This window comes from Barbatula barbatula (genome assembly GCF_947034865.1).
Source record: "Barbatula barbatula genome assembly, chromosome: 1".
In the NCBI taxonomy this organism is placed as follows: Eukaryota; Metazoa; Chordata; class Actinopteri; order Cypriniformes; family Nemacheilidae; genus Barbatula; species Barbatula barbatula.
The window spans coordinates 12,200,978-12,213,090 of record NC_136766.1 but is presented as its reverse complement, the minus strand read 5'-3'; the positions used below and the strand labels follow the sequence as shown (position 1 = coordinate 12,213,090).

The following is a 12,113-nucleotide window of genomic DNA, read 5'->3' as shown; positions in this document are numbered from 1 at the left end:
AGTCAAACACATTAAAACACTTTGTTGAGAGGCTGTTCAAGGCTGAAGTTTACTCGCGCGTGGTGGTAAGTTTGTGTATGTATGTGTTTTTTAAATGGAACCTTGCTACTGCCCTCCGTGTTGATTTGCGAGGAGCCGCTAGAGGACCGACTCAAGGACGTGAATTAGCACGGGCACCTGAAGCTTAATGTAATATTTTGTCGCTACAGAGGCCTGAGATTGGTCGTGTTCACCTTGATGTCCTCAAATAAAAAACGTGGCCCTCCAGAAAGCTATCTGAATGCCAGCTCCAAGACACAAAGATTATGCAAAGCATAATCTTGCATCTTGCAATGCTTACTGCAGGCTTAGAAACCACAATCAGTTCAAATATCTTAAATACACCTTTGTTTAGCAGCCTGTTCGCTGCCTCGTGTTTGTCACTTTTAAAGTACTTTGAAGGGTTTGTTTCTCATAGTAACATATAGATGCTGCTACAGGTATCTTCAGTAAGAAGTGCTTGTATGACTGAGATGTTATTCTCATTGAACAGAAAAAAAATGTCTTTAACATATCATTTGTTTTTCGTAGGCAGTGATGAGATGAAATAATATTCAGTATACTTTTTCTGCCTTCAGGTGTTTCTCCTGCAAAAAGATGCCAGTTTCTCAAATACAGAAAAGAGATCCCAACGGTCAAAAAATCCTCAGATTTGCTTAGACACCAAAGTCTGCAATCCACCGTCACACATCTTAGCGTTAACTATGTATTACTAAGTTAATATGTTAAATTGATCAAATATTATTAATCACTCAGTTTGTATTTTTATTGGTATTAATATTTCTGACGTTGGATTTCAGAAATTGTTGTCGGAAATGTTTTTGACACTTAAATAAGCAAAGTGTTCTATGTTCGTTACAACAGTGAAAGCTACTAAGTTGAGACATAGTATTTATTTTTCCTGAGATATTACTCACATGGAAAATAAGTGAGAGCTTCATTTAGAAAGAGCAACCTTTGAACATTAAAATGTTTCTCGAAGTTGCGCAATAGGCAGAGGCACAAATCACGCGACGTGTTCTCTGATGATAAAACAATAGCCCTGCTTGACAAAGAAAAGATAAGGATAGAAGGACAGCAGCGTGACTGTGGCTTGTGCACCCTTTAATTAAGAGGTGAATTGCAGAGTTTGCAGAAGAGAAAAGATCGTGAGGTAAATTGAGGTTAAGATAAGACATAAATCCGGTTGTTTTGCCATGTTGTTTGAAAGGCTGAGTATTAACCACAGACTGTAAAGCTGCATGCCACTGGGCCCTGTGTGACAGTGCACTAAAGGAAGTCTCGGTGGCTTTTCATGAGACGCGGCGGCGGTGCACGCGTTAATTAGAGCACGCTGCTGCTGTTAGACTACGTGTGACAGGTAGTATCAGACCACTGAGACATCGATCGTTTCGTCTAGCTCCTGGCTAACCCAGCTGCCCCAGCTTGAGAGCCGAGGGTCTGAGACAAGGAGCCTCCGCCGTGTTTGCTGTCAGGCCTACATGCTGTGGGCCACGACTCAATGGCACTGATCCAAATAGGTGAGGCATTAGCATTTCTATCGGAGGAAGGAAAACTTTGCAGGGCATCCTACATGAGCAGATAACAGACATGCGTGCTAAAGAAAAACAGAGAACCAAAACGCTTTCCATGTGGTATGTTATGGTATTTATTCAGAATTTGTTTGCTAGTTTGTACGGGAAAAGTTAAATGCAAAGCTGAATCGCATGGAACAGAGTTTGGAAAAATGCATTTCACAACATATAATCTTTTCATCTTTTGGAATTAAAGTGTGCATTTTTTGACAAATTGCCCCCATATGTGCTCTGCAGATTTGGTTTGGAGGCGTTTTTCAGATATGCGTTAAGCATGGCAATATTTAAGAGCAGATGTATTTAGATTTTAATGACTTTGTGTTGTTAGAGATAAGGCTCTTGGCATAAAGTTTTTTGGTAATTATACTGTGGAAAATATGCACTTTACTGATAATTGTTCCATAGTGATGCCTCTCATAAAGAATTCCCAGAATTACATTTATTTATTGATGGATTTATTATTTATAGATGCTCTTTAAAATGATGTAGACCCTGTCTGTGATGTTTGTTTTGATTTTAAAAGCGAACTCAATACTGTTGTCTGCCCCTGAAAGTGTATGTGTGACACCTCTTTAACCATGTGAGATGTCCTTTTTAATCAGAAAAAAATGAAATGACTTGGGAGCAAGGAAGGCATATTAATGCACTTCATTTGCATACACTCGTCAGGCGAGGCTATGTTCAAAAACAAACTGGATTCGTCAGTTCATTTCACATTGTTCCATTGTCTATCTGCCTTTGTTATATGGTAAAGATAAAGAAGGAAATCAAATAGAAGAAAAGGGCAAGCAGTTATCTCTCCAAATGAGCAACTGCTCATCATGCCTCGCTTAAATCATAGATTTCTTTTTGCAGAAGGCATGCTAGCCACATTCAAAAAGGGCCTTGTCTGATATCTGCTAAGATTTCCGATGACTCGAACAAAAGCAAATTGAACAATTCGCCACCCAAAGAAGCTCCAAAGTCATGACACATCCTGGCCAGCTTTTTCGAAACTAAATGTTTGCTTTTGTCTGAGGACTGTGGCTTAAATTAGATGACCTGGCAGAGCGAAATGTCCGCCGTTTTTTATTTGTCTTGCATTTACTCCTGTTTTACGTTTTGCTGAATGTCAGAAAACCTCACAAAACTGCTTAGCCGCTTATAATTTGCAATGCACATGCTTACACGCGTGAGTGTGTTTATAACACACCCGGTCCTTAAATACATAATACACCTACAGTGTATTGTTCGCATTCCAGCGTTTTTTCCCTTTTAAATTCTTCAGAGTTATAACTCTGGACAAAAGAGGAATGGCATTCAGCAGCAGCCCACAGTGTGTTTAGCAGCGGCCTCAGTGTTTTTTATTCATGCTGGAGATAAGATTGCAACCAACATGGTGTAGGAAGAGCAAATAGCTAAAGAACAGGCGGCCCTTATTAGAGTTCTTATGAGAGCATCAGCAAATATGTGCTCCAAGCCCACTGCTTTCCACTGGAGTCTGTGTGTTTGTGTGTTTGTTAGTCTTTCTGTTTTAGTCTCGACCAGTGCACTTTTTATATTACTATCAGACCAATAGGTTCCTCTATCTGGTTGAAATTTCGGCTGCTTGTCAACGAATAAATCAGTTATTTGTTTTCCTGTGCATTGCGTCATGCATAAAACAGTATGCTTTTACAGCAATGTGATGAGCCACTGTGCTCACACTGAGCTGTCATACTGCACTGAAATATAATGTGTCAGCAGCTCATGGACTGCAGGTGCTGAGTCATTAGGTAGTCCCACTCCAATAAGTAAACTGGGTCAATCTGTACCATTTAAAAGGTTTATTAATGACCAAAGGGTGTGGGTATCCTGCCCGAGAACACCTTACCCTCCCTCAGGCGGTTAATAGTGTGTTTGTGTGTGTGTGGTAAATCGTGTGCGAGGAGACACCAGCATGTGTCTCTAAATAAAAGTGGAGAGGATCGAAAACTCTCACCTCTATCATTCTGGACGCAATTTCCTGAACATCTGCTCTTGCCATTGTCTTTGTAAGAATAACCACAGTGCATTTATTTTTATGTTTTTAATCATGTGTTAAAGTGCATAGCCGGTGTTACCAGGCTGCATACTAATCAGCTTAATGAGATGTTATGCAATATTTTGTTGACCACAGCAAAACTCACTGTATGGTTTCTAAAGCTTGACCCTGTCTTGTCTCAAGGGAATGCGGCAGCATCGTTATCCTTCCTTAAGATGGTGAGCAGCATCCTGAGTAAACTCAACCAGTCCAGATGACAACAGGCACCGTTTAGTTTTAGCCCGACGGTGAATGGGGCCGCTCTGTGACCATTTTAAATGACTGGGAAGCCTGTGATACATTGGGAACCTTTTCAATAACGCCAACTGTTGTTTTCTTCTCATCGGAAGACATACGAGTGCGAGAGAACAGAGAGGAAAAAAAAGAAGGTGAACACAGAATGATTTGCATCAAACGTAATGTGCCTCTTAATGGAAAATTACGCCAAGACAAGTGTCGCAGCAGAGAGATAAGGGCTTGTGTTTACTGGAGTAACCCCTTGGTTTTAAGTGCTATTGTTAATATCATAATTGTAGTATTGCGGCGGCTTCATGACAATACCATTGCTCCGTTTCATTAAGGCGTGTAATTGGAGGGATTCTGATAGGATGGGACCAAGTAGCTTAATTATGCGGCGCCTTGCCGTGTTTACTGGGTAATTATTGCCTGCAAAATTGTGTTACTGTTTGAGAAAAAGTTCTGAGAGTTGCAACTTCTCTCCCCAAGTGTGAGAGTACATGTAGTACTTCATAAATCAGACGGAGATGAACTCACTCTTTTTTTTCTTCTTCACACTTGTCACTGAAGTGCAGTCATCGTTGTTAACCATTTCCTCACACTGTATTCAGACTGCTGACACACAAAGGGGTACTTAAGAATGAACTGAATATACTGCCTTATGGTGTGATTTTCTTTGCCAGACAATGCAGCATGTAATCTGCGATGGAGATCTAAAAAAGATTGTATCTAATGTTTGGCTTTTATGTTCACACTTATACCTATTTCAGCAAAAAACTAAACACCTTTGTGTTTGTGCTTATGCCTAAAAAGACTACTTGAGTCTGTGAGGCTTTCAATTTGGAAATATGACCTTTATAACACCATAGAGTGTCTCAAAAGGTCTGAGTAAAATAAGTATTTCTCTCCATGAAATCCTACACCACTGTTGACAGACAATGGCGAGGTTAAGAAAGTTTGTTGCACCCTATTCCATTTAAATCATTGCATGTTTACTTCTATTGTTAATGTTTGTTACTGGGTACCTGATGTTCCCTGTATCATTTTACATATATTTATATATTGTGTTTCCTGTTGATTGTTCACAGTGATAATGCAACGAGTCTATCAGTGAAACTGCACCTTAAGGCTACATAGTGGTGTATATTGCCTGCACACCTGCTCTTCTCCATGTTCTTGAATGGCTGACTCAATACCTGTTCTGTGTTTTGGTCTTCTAGGATGGAGGACTCTAGTTTGTGCCTTGGTGTATCCTCGGTGGTCCCTGATGCTGACCCCCATCTCAGCAACGCAGTGCTTAATGGCCGTTACCCAATCAGTCAGAAACTGCACCAGCTAACTGCTCAGCTGGGTCATGCCTTTCCTGAACTACAGAGTCGCCAGCAGATCCCAGAGGAAAAGGCAGCCACCCCACTGGATGAAAAAACCCACGCTGCCTTAGCTAGTCAGCCAATCAGCAGTCAGATGGCCTTGTTGGCCAACCAGCTTAACCGTGACATGGATGTGGGTGCCCTAAGTGGTCTCAATGGCCGCGTTGATTTGCAACAGTTTCTGAACGGGCAGAACTTGGGAATAATTTCCCAGATGAATGACATCGAAGATGATGCCCGCAAGAACCGTAAATACCCTTGTCCACTTTGCGGCAAACGATTTCGTTTCAATAGCATTCTGTCTCTTCATATGCGTACACACACTGGAGAGAAACCCTTCAAATGCCCCTATTGTGACCACCGAGCTGCTCAAAAAGGTAACCTGAAGATTCACCTCCGTACCCATAAGCTGGGAAATCTCGGAAAGGGCCGCGGTCGCGTACGCGAGGAAAACAGGCTGCTTCATGAACTAGAAGAGAGGGCCATTCTACGTGATAAGCAAATGAGGAGCAGCCTGCTGCAGCCCCCGCAACCTCTTCCACCACACGTGGGCATTCAGAGTCACAACCAGCAACAGCCTGGCTCTGCATGTGGCCTGCTTTCTCCCACCAACATCGGAGGCTCACCTGATGGACTGACCCAGCCGTCTGCCTCTCCTAAGCCTGCAGATGAGCAAACACTCAACCCAGCCCAGGGGTTCCGCTGCACTTTCTGCAAGGGTAAATTTAAAAAGCGCGAGGAGCTAGAGCGCCACATTCGCATTCTCCACAAGCCCTACAAGTGCACCCTGTGTGAATTTGCTGCTTCCCAGGAGGAGGACCTCATCAGCCATGTGGAGAAAACCCACATCACAGCTGAATCAGCTCAAGGACAGGGCACAGGAGCTGGGGGAGGAGAAAAACCTGCCAATGAATTTCGCTGTGAGGTCTGTGGCCAGGTCTTTAGCCAAGCTTGGTTCCTTAAAGGCCACATGAGGAAACACAAGGACTCCTTTGAACATTGTTGCCAGATCTGCGGACGTCGATTCAAGGAGCCCTGGTTCCTGAAAAATCACATGAAGGTCCATCTCAATAAACTGGCCATCAAGAGCAAACCTACAGTTGGAGTTGATGAAGATAGATCCTCTATTAACAGTATGAGCAGCCTTGCTCAAGAAGCCCATGCCAACCTGTACTCACGCTACATTTCTTGCCTGCAAAGTGGCTTCCTCACACCTGACAAACAAGCCCTAGCTGAACAACAACACCAGATGCTGGCCAAGGCTGGTTTGGCCATGAAAGAGAAGGAGATGCTCGGAAAGCTCCTTAACCCAATGGCCGGCATGGGCCATGGTTTAGGAGAAAATGAGAAGCGCTCACTCTTGGGTTGCCTAAACCTGGTACCTCCCCTGAAGTCAAGCTGTATGGAGCGCTTGCAAGCCGCAGCTAAGGTGGCAGAGATGGACCCCCTGAACAGCTACCAAGCATGGCAAATTATGGCACGTGGAATGGCCATGGAACGCTCCTTCATGCCTAAAGAGCAGCACCATGGGGGGCACGGACAAGAAGATGATCTTGCAAGTGCACCTGGCCTTGCTCCATTTGCGAAAGACAAGCATGAGCACCCAGTACTAGCCTCTAGTGATGGGTCCAAGCAGAAGCAACATCCTGAAGTCCTCCATGGAGTGAAGTCCAGTGGTGGCATGATGCCGTTAAAAGATGAAGGTGTAAGCTTTGATAGCCACCGTGAGTTCTTATCTCACCATGGGGGTTTAGGCCTCAGCCAAGGGCTTGAGTACAGCTTGGCCGGCCTTAAAGAAAAACCCACTGAGTGTCCTGACTGTGGCAGAGTCTTCAGAACCTACCACCAGATGGTGGTCCACTCCCGGGTTCACAGCAAGGACCGTCGATCCGTAGAGGACAGCTCCCAGCATGCTCTGGACGAAAGGCGTGGCTCAGCTAGCGACCCCGAGTCTCAGTCCATCAGCCGATCCACCACCCCGGGCTCCTCCAATGTGACAGAGGAAAGCGGTGCTGGAGGCGGACACTCCCAAACAGGCAGTGTGCAGGATGACAGTCCCCACCCGTCTTCTCCATCTTCAGGTAAGACCTGTTCAGTATACATATTGTTACACTCATGACAAAAAGTGCAGTATATAACAAGCCCAAAGCTCAAGTCAATTTCTAACTTACAAAGCTTTAAACGTTCACCCAAAAATGTAAGATCTGTTGTAATTTTAAATCTGTATGACTTTCTTCTGCAGAACACAAAGTCAGATATTTTGAAAAATGTTGGTGGTAAAAAAACGGCGGTAACCTTTGACTTGCTGTGGTTTTGTGTCCAATAGAAGTGAATGGGTACTGCCGTTGTTTGGTGACCAACATTCTCCAAAATATTTTATTTTGTGTTTTGCAGAAGTCAGACAGCTTTTAAATGACAAGGGGGTGTGTAAATTATGACAGAATTTTCATTTTTGGGTGAACAATCCATTTTAAGCTTTGTAAGTTAGAAATTGACTTTAATAGTTTATTTAGCTAATACAGCAAAGGCACGGTGTTTTGTATGTGACTGCTTGAGTGCTTGGGTATGACTGACATTTGGTTCTTACACTTCAAAGAAAATGGGTGATTGTGGTGATGTTGTGTCAGGAGATGATTAAATCTGATGGGAGTGTAGGAAAAAAGGTAAATCTGAAAGCACATTCCGTGCATAACTCTGACGCTTAATGTTACTGTTCAAATAACCATGAAACATCCTTGGAGTGCACTCGAATGAGTTGACATCATTCCTTTCTATCTTTTAGCCTAATTTAAACAAATTAATTACCAAGATAATAATACCTTACTTTGGCATGCTCTTGGTGGTGGAATGTCTTTAAAATGTGCAGTTCATTATTATAAAACACCCCTTTGCTATGCTTACAGTGGAAAGCTGTATGTAGATGGACATTACAAGTGATTTAAATATTCTCCTTTAAATGCAAAGGACAACGAACCCACCCCAGCATAGAAACTCCGAGCTTGTGAGATAAAGTGTGTGTTTAGTGGGATTAAGTGAAGCTGCAGCTAATGATTACAGAAGTTTTAAAGGTAACTTTCTCATTCCTTGGGGTGGTACACCACTGTTAGGAAGCCTGGCTGTTAATTAGGTCACGTCTATGTGATAATCAGTTAGCTTAAGCTAAACAAGACACTAATTAAAGATATACATATAAAGCAGGTCAAAAAAAATGAACTTCATTTGCTGGGTAAAATGTGCTTTTAAGTCATCCAAAAAAAGGCTTAGCTTAAGGCTCTAAGCGAGTTAATTTCAACAGCAAAGAAGAAATTGTTTATTTATTCCCAGTCCTTATCACCCTCATGTAGTGAGATGAGTTTGAACATGCAATGGGCTATGTTTATTTTAATCTAAGGAATAATAACAGACAACCCCCACCCCAATTAGGAATTAATGAAAATGAGACTGAGATAAAACCTATTTTCTTTACAGAGACTATTAAACCTAAACACAGAAAGGAGGGTATGTTGCCGAAGTAATTATCCTGTGAATTTAAATGCATGAAGTTTTATTTCTTCTGCATCTCTTTAACTACTACTTTGAGATTTAGAGCATGGCATGTTATAAACTCCTATCTGGCCTCTGTAAGATTGCCAGGGTATTTGGAATTAAAGTGATTAGTGTTACTGTTATTAATAATATAAGGTTAAGCACTAACTGAATCAGGGGACGGAGAGTTAATATACAATTTATTTCTTGATTCTTTGACACTCTCATAGCATTTATCAAACATGAGCTGAACGGGTTTTAAGCCACACTCATCTGAGTGAATTGGTCATGTGATATTTCATTAACATGCCCTCAATTCTTTAGCTATACGTTGTCTTTCTCTCTTTCTGTATGTGTCTGTCTGCTGGACTCTCTATGAGTCTGCTAGTGAAAATGATTTAAAAAAAAGATTTTTTTTATCATGTGCTTTAACAATAATAATATAATCGTATTCATGTAGCTTTATATATAGTAATATGTATTTTTTATAAAGAAATATTTTTTTTAATGTGCACTTCTTTTTATCTTTTCCTGACCTTTTTAAATTAAAAGCAGAATTATTAGATTGGAATAAGTTATGGCCTAGTGTTTATTATAGCTGTCTCAAAAACATAAAAATACAATGACAAATAGATAGTTCAAACTTCAATAACAAAGACACAGAGTAACATTTGTGTCACATTTTGCTTGATAGTTTGGCTGTAAAGCTCTTTAGCTTGTTCTTATCTTTCATTAAAATCTTGTTGGATGTTGCAGCTGGGCCACTTTAATGATATTTGGCAAACTCCAAACCACCTCTTACGTGACTCTTGAGTATGACCTCTTTTCTGCCACTCCTTCAGAGAATGATCGGTTCACCTATAATCTCCTCTTCGCTTCTGAAATCTTGCGTTTATTGTGATTTTTGTTCTTGTTTGCACAGTGAATGTTTTTTTTTTTAGTTTTGACAAAGCTGTAACTTTCCTGATTGTTTATCTGATGGAGGCCGGTGCCAACCAAGCACTTGTATTGTCATGCACCTCTTTATGCATTGAATATATGCTTTGTTAGTTTCCCATATTTTAACCTTCATAAATGTGCCTTGTAAATCTATCACAACTGTGTTTTTTTATTTTTTTCATGGACCAGTGAGTTTATGCAACACAGGTAATTGGATACTTCTGCAGAAAGCATTTTCATTTATTTTTTAACTTTAATTTAAAACAACATGAAACAGATGTAAGATATATTTATAATTATGAATATTTCTTACCTGGACACTAATTATACCTATAGTATTTAGATATACATATACAGTATATATCTCACACTCTCTCTCTCTCTCCACCCTGTGTGTAAGAGTAAGTGTCAAGTTGGAGTGTGATCACAAGCTGAAATCCCACGTTACTGCCCAGCTCAGTTAGCGGGCAGAGACTTCTCACTGTGAGGTGGGCATAATGCCAGTCCCCCCTTGTCTTAAGATTGACCTTCAGGTCTCTTTGCCTGCAAGCACAGGGAGGTGTGTGTTTTTATGAGGGAGCGATGCCATGGTAGGGGAAAGCAGTTTGGCAGATTCTCTGACATAGCTATTTAAAAGTATGCATGCGCATGTTAAAAGGGTCTGTGTTTTTAGGCCATGGCGCAAAGCATGTACCTAACAAAACCCGAGTAAAGATAAAGGCGTAATGTACAGCAAAGGAAGTGTTGCACTTTAAAGGAAAGGAATTGTTTTTGTTTAATGTTGTGTAACTTAACAACGTTATTAGCCCCGAAAATGTATAAGGTGCAGAAGAGTATTTCTTCTCTCACCAAGAACCAGCTGAATATGCCTCATAATTAGAAATGATTCCAACAAGAAAACAGTTCTCAAGGGCGGTGTTTTAAAAATGCTGTTGCTTTCATGTGTGTTCTTTATTTAATTTTTTTTAGGTGGTGGTGTGTATGTTTACGTACTGTGCAACAGGATGTGGCATATCATACCTCTGTTTTACTTTTAATATCTCACACGTTACTCTAACCCAAAGAGAACAGACTTCCTTTATCATCAGTCGATTTTATTTGCAATTTTTTATCCCCTCTCTTAAACGTACGGCAGTTTTATCTGCCGTCTCCCTTCAACAAGCTCAACCAACCTCTAAACCACCTACCCACTGCAATTTTGAGTTAAACTTGAATTACAGTAATCAACAATAACATCTCAACTGTGAAAGAAGGTCGACACAATCGCTTTTGTCTTTGACACTGCACTTGTTTAAACACAGAGAGAGACAGATAAAAAGGAAAAAAAGTTGCCTCAGAAATGTCCTCTAAAGGCCTTTTCTTTTCTCTTCTCAATAATCAACCTTAAATATGCTTCTTGTGCAATAGAATTTCCAGCCTCTGTACATCTCTTCCTTCTCTTTCCTTCTCTCTCTTTTTTTAGTTTATTACATTTTTCCCCATTCTCTTTTATTTCTTATTACCATTACAAGATTGGCTTGACTGAGGAGGGGATCTATTGTTATTTCAGATTTCGCACTCTGAATTGGGCTTCATAAACAAGGGGGGCTCATTCCTGATAGTGTTTCTGAATTCATTATTGTAGGCCTTTGAGTGACAGCAGAGAGAGAGAGAGAGAGAGAGAGAGAGAGAGAGAGAGAGAGAGAGAAACTTGACTAGAAGCATAGACTGAAAAAACACAACATTAAAACTTTAATATTACTGTATTACTGCATATTGGTTTATTAATATATATTTTCAATAAGAATAAAATATTTAAATGATTTTATATATATTTTTATGAAATATTTTATTTTTAGATTTAATAACATTAATAGAAAAAATATTAAATAAAATTAAGATATGCAGTTTATACATTACAAATATATATTCAAGTTTTTATATATATATACATGTGCCTTATATACTGTATATCTGTCTATTAGGAACAATATATGGAAGATGCTTAACTGCAGGTAAACAAACAGGGATGTTTGAAGTCGATAAGCAAGCAACACAAAATAAAATCATCAACATTTGTTTATCAGGGTAATGTACGCGTGCTTCATTTGATAAAACTACGTCCATATTCAAGTACTACTAACTCTACAAAACCAAGTAAAAAACCCATCTGGTCTTTATGAATGGCCTTTTCTACCACATGATCTTTGTTGCTTGGGGCTACGAACCTGCCTTGTCTTTTTCCTCCATTTGAGAATCCCCCATGTCTAAATATTGTTAAGAGGAAGAGCATTTTAACATGGCAAGGATTATCAGTATATCCCCAGGTCTTTACAGCTTGCCGCCGTTTTGGGCGAAACACTTGTTCCATACAAATTGAAATTGGATTTGCCAATGGATGCCTTAGGT

General features: G+C 40.4%; 1 protein-coding gene across 4 annotated transcripts in view; it reads left to right on the top strand.

Moving 5' to 3' along the window:
• Nucleotides 1-12,113, top strand: part of znf536 (zinc finger protein 536) — a 153,689-nt gene that overhangs the window by 73,810 nt on the left and 67,766 nt on the right. For 3 of the 4 annotated variants that reach the window (XM_079468106.1, XM_079468107.1, XM_079468104.1), the window contains exon 4: nt 5,112-7,342. In XM_079468106.1, the coding sequence (XP_079324232.1) occupies nt 5,113-7,342 (2,230 nt within the window). In that variant the 5' untranslated portion in view covers nt 5,112. Of the gene's footprint in view, nt 1-3,971; nt 4,044-5,111; nt 7,343-12,113 lie in introns of those variants that run through there. The other variant, XM_079468105.1, reaches the window with a different exon arrangement.